The sequence below is a fragment of the Musca vetustissima genome, unplaced genomic scaffold (assembly GCF_032173495.1).
Source record: "Musca vetustissima isolate MV318-11 ecotype Yass unplaced genomic scaffold, APGP_CSIRO_Mvet_v1 utg2188, whole genome shotgun sequence".
Taxonomy (NCBI): domain Eukaryota; kingdom Metazoa; phylum Arthropoda; class Insecta; order Diptera; family Muscidae; genus Musca; species Musca vetustissima.
The window spans coordinates 125745-145642 of NW_026879922.1; the positions used below are offsets into that span (position 1 = coordinate 125745).

The following is a 19898-nucleotide window of genomic DNA, read 5'->3' on the forward strand; positions in this document are numbered from 1 at the left end:
TGGCGAATAAGCAAATTAACAGCACACACACAATAATTATCAATTATCAATAAACAATACTAACAAATTTTCAAATGACAACAACAAAAACAATTGTTCAATAATGTTATTGTTTGCCATTGTTTAGTAGCATTATCTCCACTTGACACTTATTTGTGGTAAATTAATAGCAAAATCATGTCGAAATTAAATTGAAATCAAATAAGCTTTTATCATCTTGTAGCATAAAATGGAATGACAAAAAAAAAAAAAAAAAAAACAAAAAACTATATTCAATTTACAATTATACAATTGAGAGTACATCGGCCACAACAACTGCCGCAAACAACATTTATGTATATAGAATTTCTGTGTCAGTTCATATGTTATGCTAATCTCAAGATTTGCCAAACCTAATGAATAAATAATTTAACTTTCACTTTGTAAATAATTCCGAAAATGTATTTATCTTGAATTTTTTTGTTTATTTTCAGATTATTTCGTACACACATACACATTGATAGACATTTAAAGATGAGATTGAAAAAATTGTCATTAACAATTGCATTATGTTTCCTTGTGCAGGTGAGTTGCAAATTATAATAAAAAGTTTTTTTCGGGTAAATTGCTTTATTGGAATTTGCATAAATTAACTTATAATAAAGCCATTAAATTCTAGTATATGAATTGAATAATGAATAGGATATCTGTGGCAGATATCCTGTTAATAAAGGATGAAAGAAAGTAGTAAAGTACCCCATGCAAAATTTCGTGCAAGTCGAAAGATATATAGGGACTTTGGTACACCATCGGACGAAGCTATATCTAAATCGGAACCGATGTTTTACATACATCGTTCTAGACGTAATTCAGCCCGCTGTGCCAAATTTCGTGTAAATCGAAGGATATTTAGTGAGTTTGGTGCACTATTTACCTAAAATCGGACTAAAATATATATGGGAACTATATCTATATTTGAACAGATTTTTCCCAATTTCAATAGAATTCCAGCTCTGTCTGTTCATCAAAAACCAATTTATACCAGATTTGGTACCATTCTGTACTTTTCGTACCCATATTCCAAACTTTGTCAAATCTACACTCCCACAGTAACATAAGTTGCAACTATCGGTATTCGAATTCTACCCGTTCACCAATGTCCAATTTGTACCAAATTTTGTGCTTTTCGTACCCATAAGTACTAATTTCCAAAACTACCCCAGTAATGTTCTCCAATAATAACCTTTGGTCCACATTTAAGGATTCCAGCTCTATCCGTTCACCACACTCCAACAGTAATTTTAATCATAAATTTCAGGATCCCAGCCATATCCGTTCACATAAATCCAAATTGTAGCATATTTAGTACCATTTAGTACTTTTCGTACTTTAAGTTTGAATTTTCAACACTGTCTCAATCCTGTACTCTAACAGTAATTTCATTTTCAAATATATGTTTTTTATCTCAATCTAAATAAACTTAGTACCATTTAGTACACATAATCATGCATTTTCAAAACTACCTCCATATCTCAATCCTACACTCCACCTTTAATTTTGATTCCAAATTTTAGGGTTCCCGCTTACACAAAACGAATTGTACCCTATTTAGTACCATTTAGTGCTTCTCGTATCCAAGAGTACGAAATTCCAATACTACCTTAATTTTGTGATTTGCATTCTAAATTTAAGTTTTCCATCTCTATTCATTCACTCTGATCTAAACTGTACCAAATTTAGTACCATTTAGTATACGAAATGACAAATTTTCAAAACTACCGACATATTTCAATCCTGCACTCCAACAGTAATATTAATTTAATCAAAATTTCAGAATCTCAACCCTATCCATTTGTACCATTTAGTACTTTTTGTTTCTATAATTAAACTTCGTCAATCCTGCACTTCAAAAGTAATTTTAATTCTAAAATTCTGGAGTCCAACTCTATCCACTTAATCAAGTTGAACCAAATATAGTACCATTTAGTACACATACGTACAATGCTTCCATACCTTATTTCTATATTCTAAAAGCCACCATTATTCCAAATTTTAGGTTTCCAGCTCTCTCCGTTCACCCAAATCCAAATTGTACCATATCTAGTGCCGTTTAGTACTTTTCGTACACACAAATACGAATTTCCACAGATGTCACTATAGCTCAATCTTCAACAGTAATCAGAATTCCAAATTTCAGGTTTTAATCTCATCCGTTTAAGCAAAATCCAAATTGAACTATATTTAGTACGATTTAGTACTTTTCGTACCAGTGCGAATTTCAAAAACTACCTCAATTCTTCACTGCAACTGTCATTTTAATTCCCAATTTCAAGACTCCAGCTCTATATGTGAACCGAAATCCAACTTGCACCAAATTTAGTACCATTAAGTACTTTTCGTATACAAATGTACGATTTTTTAAAGCTACCTCAATCCTGTATTCCAACAGTCCTAATTGCGATTTTCAGGATTCCATCTATATATACTCAACTAAATGCAAATAGTACCAAATTTAGTACTTTTTAAAAAACATAAGTACGAACATCTTAAACCATTTCTATACATCAACCTGTATTCTATATAAAATTTCAAGATTTTAGCTATATATGTTCAATATATGTAGAAACTTTAGTACTTTTAGTACACTTATAGGTCGAATATCCAAAAACCCTTTTGTACATCTTTCTAACTTTCCATCAGTGACCCACATTCCAAATTTCAGAATTCTAGCTCTTCCCGTTCGCCTAATACAAAGGGTACCATATTTGGTACATTTTAGTACTTTTCGTACCCTTCTAGTACGAATCTCCAAAAACCCAGCCTTATCTGACGCCTACACACCAACAACAACCCACACTCAAAATTTCAAGCTTCTGGCTTTAGCCGTTTCGTCTGGGCGGTTAGATATTAGAATCAGAACGTCATTCCCTGCAATACCTAACACCACATGACAGTTTAGATTTAGATATAGTTCCCATATATATATTTTACCCCGATTTCATAATAGTGTACCAAAATCCCAATGTTTCTCCGATTGAGACTAAATTTTACACATCATTTCTAATTGAGTTTATAATGAATACTATGGGAATTCTGTTAGGTTTTACAAATAGCTCTCATATGCATATTTGGACAATTTATTTTACCAAAAATATGGGAACTATGTTATTGCATTAGTTTGGTAGTAGATTAGTCATGATCTGAATAATAATATTCCAAATTATAGACATATAGGTTGGACAATTGGAACAGGAACATCAACATACCAAAGCGTACCATTTGTATGTGGACTAATTAAAAAAAATAACCAATATTGAATTATTTTTGGAAATACGTTTTTTATTCACCAGGAATTCGAAATGCCAAATTATTACCACATCGATAAGAAAATTAGGTTAAAATCTTATTATTACAAAAAATGTGTCTGCAACCTTATATAAAGGTTATGTCAACCTTTCTATGGAGGATATGCCAACATCGATTTATATCAAAAATTATCTAAAAATATGTTTTTTTCGCTCTTGCAACTCCAAACGAAAACTCGGAGGCTGTGTCTAAACAATAACCTATTTCGAAAATTTGGTGGGGAAAAATTTAAATTTAAACAATTTAAAAACCAGTAAGGAAAGTAGTAAAGTCGGACGGGGCCGACTATATGATACCATTCACCACTATGGGTATATTAAATAGCATTATTAACATGAAATTCGATGAAATAAAATATGTGATATTTATCTAAATGTGAATCGGACTAGATCTATCCATAAACATGTCATTCGTTTGGGACAAAAGTATGAAAATCGACTTCAAACAAATATCAATAGGTCATCCGTTGGGCTGTGTCTGTACTTCTAGAAAACGTAACTACGTTATTCTAGACTCAATTTTGTACGTTGTACAAAATTTGATATCAATCTGACAAACATGAGGAGTTTGATGTACAATTTACTTAACATCGGACGAAAGTATATATAGAAGCTATACCCAAATATGAAACGATTTCAATGAAACTTGTCACAGGTTAAGTTATACTAATTTCGGTACGTTTAGTTCCTGTTAGCCATATATTGGTTTCTTGGTGCGTCAATTACTCATACCAGCTATATCTAAATCCCAACCGATTTTTACGAAACTTGGCACACAAAATTCTGGACTAAATTCAGTACGCTATGCAACATAAGAACTTTGGCACATTATTTAAATTAAATCGGACGAAAAAATATATATATAGATCTGAACCGATTTTCACGAAACTTGGCAGACATCGCTCTACGCTCAATTCAATACGTCATGCCATATTTCGTGCAAATCGAAAGATATATAGGGACTTTGGTGCACCATTTACATGAAATCGGAAGAAAATATATATGGCAGCTATATCTAAATCTGGACCGATTTTCACGAAATTTGGCAGACATCATTCTAGACTTAATTCAGTACGCTGTGCCAAATTTCATGCAAATCGAAAGATATAGAGGGACTTTGGTTCCCCATTTACCTTAAATCGGACGAAACTATATATGGGAGCTATATCTCAATCTGAACCGATTTTCTCGAAACTTGGCATACATCATTCTGGACCTAATTCAGGACCTAATTCAGGACTTTGGTACACCATTTACCTTAAATCGGACGAAAATATATATGGGAGCTATATCTAAATCTGAACCAATTTTTCCCAATTTCAATAGGGTTCGTCCTTGGGCCAATTAAGTGACCTGTGTCAAATTTCATCCAAATCGGATAATAAATGCGACCTGTACTTTGTTAACAAAAATACATGGACGGACGGACGGACATGCATAAATCGACTCAGAAAGTGATTCTATGTATATTCTCAAAAGGAACCATGGACCTATCTCGATTATTTTTGCCTGTTGAAAACACATGCACAAAGACATAATACCCTGTACCACAGTGTGGTGAAGGGTATAATGAGGCTTTATTACGCAAACATGTGTGTTTAACAATGTCCCAGAATGATAAATTCCGCCAGGAATCCTTTGTTCCAATTTACAGCCACATCAGTGGAAAAAATGCAGTCAAAGCCTTCAAAATACCGAAAATGGATCGGTACGTTATATGGGAGGTACACCATACCCTAAACCGATATTGATAATTTTTGGTAGAAAGGTTTAATGGGATGATTTACTAATAGGGTAGATATCCGTGCCCAAACCCTAGAGACTATCCGATTTGACGGACTATCCGATTTGAACCAAACTTTCCACAACCTATTGTTTTTACTAAGCTTATATCACTCCTTCTGGTACCTCCCCCACAAATGGTCAAAATTGTAAATAATTATTAGGCAAAAAGAATGTCCGATTTGAACAAAACTTTACACAACCTAATATCTTTATCAATTCTAGATCAAGTCCGAAAATGGGACCACTGATTCACTGCTCCTGGTACCTCCCCCACAAATGGTCAAAGATTTTCAATATTTACAAATCCAATAATAGGCGATTGGAATGTTTTGACCAGGACTAGATCGACCAAGCCTATCGAAAGTTATTAATATTGACTCAATCTTCGTACAAAAAATCATAAATGGAGATCCACGTTTTGGTATAGGCCTCATATATATCCGATATTTTCAGACACGTTTCTCAACCGTTTTGGGTGTAATTATATAGTTTGGGTTCTCATTGGGAGACATTTTTTTTACTAAAAAGTATCAATATCGGCCCGTGATTAGGTATCGTCCCCTATAACGGTATTTCCCCCATTCAGGGTATTTTGAGGATTTGATTATCCACCTTATGGTGAAATTGGTCCCCACAGATATTTCTTCTTCCCAATACTGAAGACACCCATTAAAGGCGTTTTGCTACGATTGAGGATCTAATAGACAAATAGAAAAGGGGGCTGTTTTCTATAAAAGGGGTTGGTAAGAACATGGACCAATGTCGAACACTTTCCGGGAAGTATAATTCACCAGGAATGCGTAATATCAAATTGCAACCAATTCGAATATCAGCCAAATATAGCCAAAATGTTTATATATGAAGGCTATGTCATAAAATATAGGCTCTTCGTTTGGATAATGCGGCTAAAACATTGATAATATCGAAAATAAACACTTATCGAAAATATTTCGATCTGATGGAAAACCAAATTCCAGCTGCATCGGTGGAAAAATACGAAATACCGGTAACGAGTCGAGTCCTGTTTTATATAGGGTTTATAACAAAACAAGTATATTCATCGAAGAACATAGACACAGATGATTTTCATCCGACGAGAACCCGTAATGGCAAATGAAGTCGCCTTCGGTTGAAAAATCGGCCAAAATTTTTCAAAATATCGAAAATGGGCGGAGTTTAAAGACAGATCAATATCGAGAATTGTCTGCGAAAATGTTATTATAGGCACGTTCACCACACATTTATTGGGTGGATGTAAGGACAGCACGTTCACGGTCATGTTTTGGCCTGTCAAAATAACAATGGTCGAAATTCTACATGTTAATGGTGCACAATGATTCGACCTTCTCCAAAAACTTGGCACAACAAATATGATACAGTACTCAGAATCAGTGTTGCCGTTTTGGACATTTCGACCAAATTTGGTTCGAAAAACATATATGTACATGTTTCGTTTGGTCGTTTGGTCGGATTGTTTGCCTTTTCGGTCCATTTTTATACTAATAATTTTAGAGTATTCCATTTCAGGGAAATTTTGAACCCAAAAAAAAAATGAATGGCAACACTGGTCAGAGTTTATCACCGCAACATGACCAGCATAGCCGAGAAAACATGCAAAAACTTGCTTTTTTCGGACTGGGGCTCATTCATAATGGAATATATGCTGGTGGGACAAATTTCAAAAACGATTTTGTACAACCCTCACGACCTCCGTCATTGAGCGAGAGTCTGCCCTGATAAAATCCAATAGTTTATCATTCTTTTTTTTTTGCAAATTGATTTTTGACAACACAACAATTGGCCGTACGTCAAACTTCACTGAGGACTAAAAATGTCAGAGATTTTTTAGAAGGCCTTTTATAGACACAAAACTTTTAAAACGAGAAGAACATCGGGGAAGTCTTCCGCTTTCTGAAAGGTCTCCTGTAAATGGCAGACCTCCTAAAATATATTCTGTCATAGGGGTCTTCTATAAATATAAATTCTGTGAAGAGGTATCCCATAGATATAAGTAAAACCTTCTTGGAGAAGTCTGCCAGAGATGTCTTCAATAGTTTGAAGTCCACATGTAAACTAGAGAGAATACCTTCGGAGAATTCCTCCATAGGTTGAAGACGTAACACAGGTTTTCAATAAACAGATGAACTTCTGAGATATATTTTTTGAGATTGTTTTCTAAGAAAAACTTTCGGTATGGCCTTCTTTAAATTCGTAGACTGAAGACAATCTGAGACGTCTGGTATAGGTCTAATACCGTCTGAGATGTCTTCTTTAATCCAAATATTTTCTAAGATGTTTGTTAAAGGTCTTTTGGGAGGTCCTCAATTGCCAGAAGAATTCCTATTTTTAGATAGGAACCCGCCTGACATTTTTTACCGTCCGTCTGAGATGTGTTATAAAAAGAGGAGGCCTCTAGAGAAGTTATGTATCAATAAGAGAAAATATCTGAAAATACATCTGGAAGAGAGATTTCTTTTTAGATGAATCGGTTCGGATTATATATACCTCCTATATAATTTTCTCCTATAATATCATGTCCAAATGTCGTATAATATCATGTAGTCGGTCTGTAACAATTTTATGCTACGAATCTCTCTCAGATATCTCTGACCTTTAGCTGAATAACCATGTAGAAATTGTAATGTTTTCCTTTAAATTATTTACATTAATAATATCTTCCATCACGCTGATATCATTTTCATCACAATTAATATAAAATTTATAAGTATCTCCTCTAAATACTAATTAAATTTGTGAAAATAATTTCGCTGCATAATTTATAACATCACGAAATGAATACAAACTAATATTTTCCACACTTTTCATTTTGTGATGACCTTAAAGGGTATCATCATCACTGGCATACATTCATTTGGTTGGTCGGTCAGTAATTCAACCAGCCAGTCAGCCAACAAAAACCATTTATCAAACAAAAACTTATTTTGCTCATCATAACAAACCTCAACTCCTTGACGTTGAAATGGCTTTCATTTGCATTTTATATTAGAAAAACCTAAAATAAAATTCCAACAGACAAAAATGCTGGACAAATGACTCGATTCGTTGGCTGGCTGGCTGACTGACTGAATGGCTTGCCTGGCATTTGTAATGGAAAAAAATCGTTAGAAAAAGTTCATTAACTTTTCAACAATAATGACACAATTTTCCAGTCATTGTGTTGGCCGCCTGTTTAACCAATATGGTATTTTGTGGTAGTTGTTTTTGTGATGATGATGCTTCTGCTGCTGATGGAAATCATGTTGGCAAAAATGTTGCCGTCATACAGCATCTCGTATAAGTGTAACCCTTGGTTACACATTTAGCATTCTGCAAACTCATTAAGGAAACGAAATTTCACTTTTTATGAGACTCTTCATCAGGCAGCCAACCACCTTGCCAGGCAGTCATCCAGTCTGCCTGCCATCCAGGCAGCTAACAACTTCGCTATCAACAGCACCATCATCATCCTCATCGTGAACAATCAACCACCATGACTAACTAACTCTTCCTTGATGTTTTCCATTTCGTTAGGAGGATAATGATGTTGATGCTGGGTCTCAAGAAGATGACTCAGACTCCGCGACTGCTGCAGTCGCTGCATTCTGCTAATGCTGCTGTTGTTGCCGCTGCTGGCAAAAATCTTTGATAAACATAACTTTTCATTTCTTTTTTCTCATTTTTGTGCCTTGGTACACCATAACTTTTGACCTCTTGATTGTGTTCTGTTTGGTAAAAAAAGTCCCACCAAAACCAGTTAGTGTGAGAGTTTTTTCCCGTTCCATAGCATTTCTGCAATGGTTGTGGCGAAAATAAAGAGAGACATTGGAATGGTGGCATGAAATTTAAGAAATTATTTTTTGAAAACCTGCTATTGATAGATGATTATTCGAGAGAACTGCTATTGATAGATAATATGCCAGATTTTTTGGGTAAAATACCTTAAGGGGGAAGAAATTTGTCTAAGGTGTCTCTGCAGACTAATAAAGAAAATAAGGAAATTATTTTATGAAGACTTGATAAAATGCATTATATTGAACTGTTACCTTCCGGTAGGACTTATACTGTTAGATGACTTTGGGAGACGTTCTGAGACATCTTCTATGGGTAAAATAACTCCTTAGAGGTCTTCTATAAATAGAAATTCTTCGGAGAAGTTTTTCATAGATTGGTCCCCTTCTAGTAGAAAATTGAACCGCCTGGGTCTTCTGCAGATTAATGGAATTAGGAAATTATTTTAAGGAGGTCTGCTAAGAGACATTATGCTGAAGTGTGGCCTTCCGGAAAGTCTCCTACTGATAGAATATGTATTCTTCGGAGAGATCTTCAAAAGTTAGTAATCCATAGGTAGAGAGAGAGAGAGAGAGAGATCTTCAAAAATTAGTAATCCATAGGTAGATGGCATTGGACTTCTATAATCCAACGAAGGTTTTCCACATGTAGAAAATCTTTTGAGAGGTCCTACATAGAAATGATAATTTCGGAGATGTTTCCAATTGATAGTAGGCCACCTATAAAAGGGAATATTCTGAGAAATTTTAGTAGATAGGAACCGTTCCAAGATTTCTCTTACAGAACTTCTGAGATTTCTTCTAAAGAGAGGAGAAGTTTGGAGAAGACTCCTATAACATATTGGAGAATTTCTGAGAGGAAACTTAGGAACTCATTGTTGTTTTATGTATAATAGTTAGAAGACAATCTAAGACTTCTTGTATATTCAGCCTGAGTCCGTCTGAAAGGTCTTCTATAATCCTAAAAAGTTTCAAGATATTTTGTACACCTAGAAGGCCTTCTGTAAGACGATGTCCTTTTCAGGGATCATCTATAGGCAGGAGACTTTCTGAGTGGTCATCCATAAAGAGAAAAGCTTCTGGGAGAATCTTTATAAATAGGAGCCATACTGAGATTGTTTTACAGTCCCTCCGTGATGTCTTCTAAAAGAGGAGGCCTTTGGCTATCTATCAGTAATATAACTTCTGAGAGATTATATATCCATCAACCACATGGGAGAATCCTTTTTAGAATTCTTATATAGCCCGAAACCCTTCTAAAAGATCTTCCACAGTCTGAATACCTTTTCTGAGGTCTTCAAGGCCTTCCCTTGAAGACCCCTGGTTGTTAGAACATATTTTGAGAAATATTCTGCGAATAGATGATCTTAATAGAAATTGATATAAGGATAACTGATAGATCCTTAGAATACTTTCTGACAGGTTTCCAAGACTACTTTGACTTATTCGAATGAATGAAGACCTTCAGATAATATATGCGCACTTCCGAGAGTTTACGTAGAAATTCCATCTGATAGGTTGCTTTTAGGTAGAAGAATTTCTAGAAAACCTTATTAGAGGTGCTTCATAGAAAAAATAATTTCTAAGGGATTTTAACAAGATAGGAGGGTTTACTTCTTAATGTTTATCTGTAGATGAACCATTTGATAGAGAGAGGTCTTTTAGCATTAAAAACGTGCTGAGAAGTACAACTCCTTCTCTGAGGTCTTCTATATATACATTATTTTCTAATACCATATACATTATTTTCTAGAAGTCATTTTGAGACATATTTTGCAAACAGAAGGCCTTCTATAGATGGAAGAATATCTGACAGATCCTCTGAACGGGTTTCAATTAATACGATGTCTTCTGAGATTTATTCCAAAGACTTAAGACCTTTAAGTAGGTAATTCTTAATAAATATTCGCGCTTCCGAGAGGTTATACCATCTAGGAGGCCTTCTGTAAGAGAATTTCTGAATAATCTATAGATGGACCAATTGGGAAACAATTGGTCTTCCAAAGATCAATTAGATTCTAACGCAATTATTGCTGGATCTAAAAGGACTTCAATATATTGACGATAGTCTGAGTGGATACAGAAGACCTTCAGAGAAGTCTTCTATAGAGAGAAAGTGTTCTATATTGGAGACCTGAAAGTTCTCTATAAAGATAGAAAAAAATTTGAGTAGTCCTTCATACATAGAATATCTTCTAAGAGGTCTTCCATAAATGACAGAACTTACTTTTTACACATGAAATACATTTTTTAAGGCATTCCCTATGTGTAAGACCTGTAAAGATTTCTGCCTGACATGGAAGACCTTCTTAGAGGTTTTTGATCTTCTCAAGTGTCTTCCTTCTAAAGGTTCTTCTTTCATAAATAATACATTCTATCGACCTTCTTTGTCTAAAAATACCTCCAACTGCCACGGAGATCTTTTTTGTACAGCTCTCAAAGATTAACATTTGTTTTCACATTTGTTCAAAAATTGTACTCCACACCACAGTATCATATCCTACTTAAAGAGCACCGAAGTTGCAGTTTGGAATTAGAGTTGAAGTCCCAATGGCTGAAGTAGTAGTTGCGGTGATTTGTTTTTTATGCAACGAGCATAAGAAGTACTCATAAAATCATATACAAAGAAATACAACCTGAGGCTATAATATACACGTCAATGAACACGGCTTAATGGCGCTTTAGCCTGGTCTAGAGAGTGAGTGAGGGTGGTGTGGCAAGTATCGCAGAGTTGAGTGGATAAACAAGTAGTACCGGGTACTAATGCAATTTAGTTTTTTTCTTTTCGGTGGGATGCCATGCAACAGCTTCTTACTTCTCCACCACTGATTATATTCCTAACAATTTGTCGCTGAGCCTTCATGAGTTAACTAGGGCTTAGGTATGGATGGAGCAACAAATAAAAAAAAACATCGTAAAGAAATGCCACAAACGAAGAGGCTACACTATCGAGCCAACGAAAAAATCCACATCGCCTTAAAGATCACGTTCTTCTCAAATGTCGTTACTTTCTCCAGCCATACAAATGGTGATGCCTGTTATCGTCAATGTTTTTGGTTGCTGTTGTTGCATGGATTCCTTGCCAAAACATCCACAGCCTTGTGCCGATGCTGCAGATGAAATCGACGAAGATGATGATGATGATGAGTCGGTCTATGGATGATAACAAAAAAAAAAAAAACATCGTTTGTTGGCTCTTAGGTGCTTCTTGCCATTCGATTTTGTTTGACCAACTTTTGTAATGCAATTTCTGGAATTTTCTCATTTCCTTTGGCTTCCTTTTTGGCCACATTGTAGAGGTCATCCGTTTCTGTTGTTTGTGTTCGGTGTCATTATGTTCGACAACTTTTGCTTTCATCTAATGATGAGTCGTTGTTGTTGGTGTTTTGTTCGAGAGTCTCATCATTTACCTTCTGGCACGTGAAGCACACAATGTCATTGTCTTCAAAATTACACAGCTAAATAGAAAATTTGCTGTCGTTTTGCCTTGTCGCCGAATGAATCGGGTGGAAATTAAATTAATTGAATGTGACGGTAGACATAATTTTTTCAAGAGGTAGTATTTAAATAGGCTTTCAGGTAAGGATGAATTTCTTTTGAGATGCCAGCTATAATTCATAATTAGATGCTGATGCAGTGAAGTTTTGTTTAACATTATTTATTAAAATTAATAAAAATACAAATCATTTTGATGAATCTTCTATAGGTAGGACACATGGGGTGAGTTCTTATACCGAACTATTAAGAAGTATTTCATGAATTTGAGAGCAGTTAAAGAAAAGGACTTCATTGGGGACCTTCTGAAAGTTCTTAGATAAATAGAAGGCCTTCTGAGAAATTTTCTACAAATAGAAGAACTACGAAATGCTTTGAAATTCATGAAAGGTTTTCTTCTCAGAGGCATCTATACCTACAGGACCATTTTAGACAATTGTTTTTTTTTTATTTCTGCGGACGTTTTTATGGGGCTTACTGAAATTGGCTTTGTGACAAGGTTTAATTTCATTTGAGAGTTCAGCTATGACGAATATTTTATACGTATGACAAATAGAGTGCAAGAAGAGCAACCGATCGAAAAAGTATTAATTTTTCTGGAAAAAGTCATTTTGAGAGTAATTTCAACAAAAGGACTTTATAGAAGACAATCTGAAAAATTCTATACTCAGAGACCTACGGACGCACCATTATATAGAATACTTAGAAAACCTCCACAAACGTCGTTCCATTAGGAAAATCGAGATGCCGTACTATAAAACTTTTCCCTGGAAAAAGCCATATTTTAAGAGTAAAGATATTCAAATTACGGAAATAGCCCAACATGTTTATATAAGGTAGCGTATGCGTTATGTCGGAACTCATACGCATTGTAGTAATGTGATAGAGTGTAGGGTTCAATAGGTTATATTGAGTTTAAGGCAGAGTATACACGCTATAATATACACGTCAATGAACAGGGCTTAATGGCGCTTTAGCCTCGTCTAGAGAGTGAGTGAGGGTGGCGTGGCATGGCAAGTATCGCCGAGTTGAGTGGATAAACAAGTAGTACCGGGTACTAATGCAATTTCGTTTTTTTCTTTTTGGTAGGATACCATGCAACAGCTTCTTACTTCTCCACCACTGATTACATTCCTAACAATTTGTCGCTGAGCCTTCAAATTCCGGAAATAGTCCAACATGCTTATATAAGGTAGCTAATGCGTTATGTCGGAACTCATACGCATTGTAGTAATGTGATAGAGTGTAGGGTTCAATAGGTTATATTGAGTTTAAGGCAGAGTATTTCATCGAATCGCTCTGAAATCTGTCATAGATTAGGGAAAGCACCTTCTGAGAAGATTTATCTGTGGGATGAATCGCCCGTGATGACCAGCTAAGTTACGAACGATTTATTCCCTGGATACCATTGCAATGGACAATTATCAAAGATGACAGGAATGAACGATGGTCTTGGCGGAGTTGGAGAACCCAAATCCATGGTGGCAGGTGTCAAACCGATACTACCAATGCAAGACGTAATTGAGGTTACCTGCACAATCAAAAACCAAATGAGTCATGGTCAAGGAAACATCCGAGAAGAATATCTTTTAAACAGGGGTATATATATATATATGCAATCGGTTCATAGAACGGAACATAAATGCCTCACCAAGAGAGAACTCAAGTCCATTTGAAGGTTTACAATGAACTACCAGAATATCACTTCGTTCAATATAGGCCCATGTTTTCACATATAGGTCTGCTTTTTTGGTGACTTAAGACTGTATTTTCCAGCAGAGATCTGTAATTTAGAATTATGTGTTCTTTATGGGGAAATCATATTTAGGTCCGCCCTTTTCGAGTTTTTATCAAATGTTCCATCAGATGGGGTCTGTAAATTGGCAAATTTACGCCGAAAAATATGTTTGCAGAAAATTTTCAATATTGATCTATGTTTTGAAATGGTTTCAGATATTGATTAGCCTTCACTGTCGGTATTTTTATGTTTGTAGCCTCATTTTACATTCGATATGGCTATAAGTTGACATTTTGGGATTTTAAAATACGCCAATGTTTTAATATCCATATTGGAGTCCCACTTCATTTTAGGTATTTTAAAAGTTTCCAACTGATGTGGTTTTAATTGGTCATTATGGCTTATAGGGGTTAAAAATTCCTTACCTAAATACTTCGCTTAAGGGTGAATACACGTTTGAGGTCCGCCACTTTTCAGTATTTAGAGAATTTCCCAGGAAAAGGTTCTGCCATTCCGCGATCTTTATGGGAAAAATATGATTGCAGAAAATTGTCAATATTACATAGGGTACCGCTCCATATCCGATATTTTGATAGTTATAAGCGACTTTTCTAACCGAAGTGCATGTAATTTATCATTCTGGTCACCAAGAAATTTCTGTATATAATATTTCAATATACTCGTACATATGTATGTCAATATTTTGGCATGGTGTCCATTAAAAGGTCCCGCCCATTTCAAGTAGATTTAGATATAACTAAAAGTTATTTTCACTTATTCTATTTATAGAATAATATATGACTTTTGAAAGTACCTATTTCTCTTTCACTAATTGTCTGAAAAGAATCACGATCAATATCCTCGCTATGATCCTTTTTTGGACACTTCTCTCTCTCTTGTATTCATATTTCATTTTTTTGTGGCTTTTGCATGAGCAATTCAATATCCGTATGATAAATAGTCGTTCGTGATTCGAGACAATTGTTATTCGTTCACATTTTCATGCCATAAAAGTGTATTTCAATTACTACTTAACAACGTGATTGGCAATCGTCGGACTCGTCATCATCATCTCCATTGTTGTTGTTGTGGTAGCTGTATCGTATCGTTTATCTTGAGCACAACAACAACATTTTGTGTTGATTGACTGAGTGGCCATTAACATCCATCACGGACTTATGGTCTTTGTTCCATAATCTCTTCTCGAAGAAAGAGATTTTCTTTCTTTGCCTTAGTTTTGCAATCAATGGCAGACTCCTTTGTTTGTCGTCGACGTTGTTGTTGTTGTTCATCATGACCAACTCAAAGTCAAGTGTTTGGTCTTCTTTCTTGACTTCTTTCTACGGTTTACGATTTTTTTCTCCTCCTGCTAAATACCTCTGACGTGGACACAATGCCAAGACAATAAATGCACTTTGAAATGTCTCTGGTTTTTTTGCGGCATTCTTTTTTTTAAATTTTATGATGGATTATGGGTCATAATCTATATATTTTCCGTGTGCAATGGAAAGGAGTCGAAAGAGAGTTGTCATCTGAAACCTGAACATAACCACTGGAAAACAGATAAATTGTCTCCATTCTCTTGTAAGAAATTACAGATTGGTCCAGTCCACTTTGTGGTAGCGGTAGTCTGAGCTGATGTTGATTGTAAATAAATGTTGACGTTTTGGGTTATGACAACCAAGACTGGGGTAGAAAATTGTTCAGATGCTTTATGATGGCAACGAAGTGACGTTGACTTTGCGAAGAGGTAAAACAACGTCATGAAAACATATTGTTTGAAGTGTGTTCTTTTTTGTTCACTCTGTCACATAAATTAAATTGTCGTATGTGTTAGGAAAAAAGAACGAACGGTTAATACACCGAAAGAAAAACATTTGTTGGAATTATGGCTAACACATTGAAAATCTGAAGAAATAATGTATATGAGGGTGGGAGGCTTGAAAATTCGTATGCCTTTCCAAGGCAGGAATATAGTTGACATAAGTGTATCCTTCCACTGAAGATTGTCTACAAGGTTTAGAAATTCTTATGAATATATCAGAATGTAAAATATAAAATGTACAATGATAACTGCAGCATCTATAAATACAATTTTTCAGTAAGCCGAAGATGGGCTGCACAAGAACTGAAGAAACTGCGCTACACCCCCATCAACGTCAATGGTGGTATGATATGAATATTTAAACCAATTCTTATACTACAGAGGTCGGGTGTAGTGAGATTGCTCTTCGGGCGAGTTATTTCCGAGATAGGAAGGCTGCAGTCTGGAGGGATGTGCAAGAAGTCTGGAGGGATATGCAGCGTGGCTGTCCATGTATATTTAACCTAATGATGGATCCTCTGCCTCCTTCAAGGTTTGTGTGTATTCGGACGATATGCTCACCATAATTAAAGGGGATAGGCGTCTTGAACTGGAAAATCATGGTGTGAAAGCTATGCAGATTGTACAGGCCTAGAGCGGCCGAGTTAGAGTGGAGGTGGCAACCAAGAAGACGGTGCTGATGTTGCTTAAAGGTAGGTTGGCACGCAGCCATCCTCCCTTCATTTGTGCAGGTGAACGTGGCACAAGGTATTCGAGTACCGTTCAGTATCTCGGAATAACGGTGTCCTAGCGGTTGATTTTCCTTCATCACTTCGATCGGTTGATAGAGAAGCTGATAACGGTCGTTGGAACCATCAACATGGTTTTGCGCACCGATTGGTGCTCGAGTAGACGTGCTGTGCGTGTTATATATGTGCGCTATCTGTAGCCTAGGCAACTTATTGTGCACCTATATGGTACACAACTGTCTTAGGGCATAACAAGCTCCTTTCGAGTAATGTTAGCATGTTTGCCATTGTTTCCACATAGGCCTTTCGAGTGCCGCTTGATCTTGAGGTGAGATGTAGGGCTGTCATGTATAAGCTTAAGCGTGGCTTGCTTGGCTCAGGGCTTCTGATCTGGTGGATGGGAATAGTAGGCGGTACAGCGCGATCCTTCGGGAGTGTGTTGTCGATAGGTGGACGTACAGTGACAAAGTGAGGGTGACGTACATTCGTGACGCACCGTTGTAATGGACGGGCCAGACTTTCGCTTCGGCATAAGTACAGATTTTTACTGACGGAGCAATGTTCTCTCAATGCATTTCTGCCTTTGCCATTCCGGAATGCTGTTACTATAAAGACATTAGCCATTTAGCAAATATGGGTATATCGAATGGAGTGATGGGGTGGTATTTCAGTAGGGTTCTTGAAGACCATCGGAACCTTAGTTGTAGTAAGTATTTTTGTTCGTGAAGCATTTAGGAAAAGGACAGTACTTAGTGGAGGTGGTCCTCGGGCATAGCTCCCTTGCAGGTGGGCTCGGTCGGGTGCACCGGGTAGCGGTGAGTGTTGGTGCAGTTGTTGGCGAGGAGTGAGCTCGCTGACAGTGGCTGTTGCAACGTAGGCTGTTTCATGGTTCCACTAGTTTTCTCGTTGTGTTGTCCGTTGTCGCTGTCCTTCGTGCAGCTCGTGAAGACAGCATGTTAATTGTTTCTGTTCCATGTACTTGTTCATCGTTGTTGCTGTAAGTGACAGTGTTCTGCTTGCCACTAGACCAAGTTCAAATGTCTTTAAGTTCTGCCGAGCCGAACCTTTTATGCCCATAGTCTATGCGGATAGATATCCTTTGGTAATGAGGATATATACATTTTGCTATGGCGAAAATGTGCCTCATCGAAATATTCAAATTATTAATGTCCGTCCGTCAGTCTGGCCGGCTGGTATGCGCTATTACTCACGAAGGGAGTAACCGATTTCATTCAAACTTTGCACATCGCAATATGTATTTAAAACGTAGGACAAGTTCGAAAATGGAGGATATCGGTTTACGCCTTCTGGTACTACTCCCTCAAAATGGTAAAAATTGTGAAAACATTTAATTTTAAAATATCATGCGACGGTTTGAACTAAACTTCGTACGATTTGAACTAAACTTCGTACAACTTATTATCTTTACCAAGCCTAGATGAAGTCCGAAAATGGGACCCATCGGTCCACTCCTTCTGGCACCACCTCCACAAATGGTCAACATTTTCAATATTTATAAATCCAATATCAGGCGATTTGAATGTCCGATTTGAACCAAACAATGCACAACATATTATCTATCCTATGGCTCGACCAAGTTCAAAGATGGGACCCCTCAGTCCTCCTTTTTTTGGTACTTCCCCCACAAAGGGTCGATTTTTTTTATAAAGTTTTAATTTAATTTGAAGCGAAGTGAATAACCGATTTTATCAACATTAAATCCGAAACCTCTTTGACTATATATATATATATATACATAATATAAAGCGAATTATTCCGATGACCTTTGCAAAACATAGGCTAAGGTTATATATCTGTCGGCAACACCGACTGTCACTTTTTAATTGTTTTTTATTTCGGGCATATTTTTCTTCGAATAGCCTGTCATTTTATATTTTGGATTATGCTGCCAAACAAAAATTTTTAATATTGGCTCCATTTTCGTGATTGCCCCAAAGATCACGATCCTAGACCAATATCTTTAGTTTGGTATTTGGTCTTCTCCTTGAATCAATTTATTGTTGTATATCCCGATCGATTTAAGGTTTTTTTTAAAGTTCAGATCTACTGAACTTAACAACTTTATTCTTGTTCTAGAGTCAATTTGGTACGCTTTGAAAAATGTTATCTAAACCTAACCGTCAAAATATATATGAGAAATTTATTTAAATATGATCCGATATTTTCCAATATCTATAAAAAAAACTACGGCTGAGACAATATTATTATCTTCAACATTTTTTCCAGATGTAGGTACTAGGATTCGACTTATGGGAATACCATTTTTTTAACAATCTAGTCGTATGCCAACCTCTATAGATCAAGAGATAACATCATAGATATATCTCATACCTTCCCGTAGAATTATTTTGCCATAATCGATAATATCCAAATAATCTACCTCCAAATTAAACCTTACATTTTCCAACTAATATCCTAGCCATAGATAACTTATAGCCAAATTTGACAAATTGGAAAGTCTCAAGGCCCGGAGATCGAGGATAGACTATATATGATCGAGGATAGACAGTATTTGGAAGAAAATGATGTAAATGAATATTTTGGTTCTCAGCAGGTGGAAAATCTTTTTATCGGAAATTATCAACATTGATAAACTTTTTGGTATAGTCCTCTGTCACGAAATTTTGATACAGGAAGGCTCCTTTTGTTGTTGGTAATATTTAGTAGATCAAACGGACCATAGTCCCGAGAAGTTGATAGTATATCGAAGAGGAGTGGTTGAGCTTTAAATTAATACCAATTATATTGATGTATGTGAAGCGATTTGGGAATTTTACTTAAATACTTACAGGTGTCTACGTGGTGGTTCCGGATGATGTTCCGTTGATAAACGAATTTTACGTAACTCTCATGTGTTATGAACTATCTAGCGTCTCGCATGTTTATACCATCAACTTTAAATATAATGTGGGTACATACACCTTCATAAATCAAAACCAGTGAGCGGAGCAGTATAGTCGGACGGGGCCATATGATACTCTATACAACTTCCACGAAAAACTAACATTCTGTGGATCTATATTCTGAGCTTGGGCGATATTTGAACCATCTGGACCAACTGGAGACCGACAATTATAACTAATGTTCAGTAGAGGCCTTCTAATTACTTGTCCAGATTGCCTTCCCTTGTGCTGTGATCTTATTCCCTTTGGATCCTATAGATCGACTCGAAAA

At 36.1% G+C, this 19898-nt stretch overlaps 1 protein-coding gene across 1 annotated transcript in view; it reads left to right on the forward strand.

Annotated features, from left to right (window-relative positions):
- Positions 1–513: 513 nt before the first annotated feature.
- The window catches only part of LOC133325137 (uncharacterized), a 32065-nt gene continuing 12680 nt past the window's right edge, over positions 514–19898 (forward strand). The window contains 1 exon segment of the mRNA XM_061533960.1: positions 514–564. Within this exon segment, the coding sequence (XP_061389944.1) occupies positions 514–564 (51 nt within the window).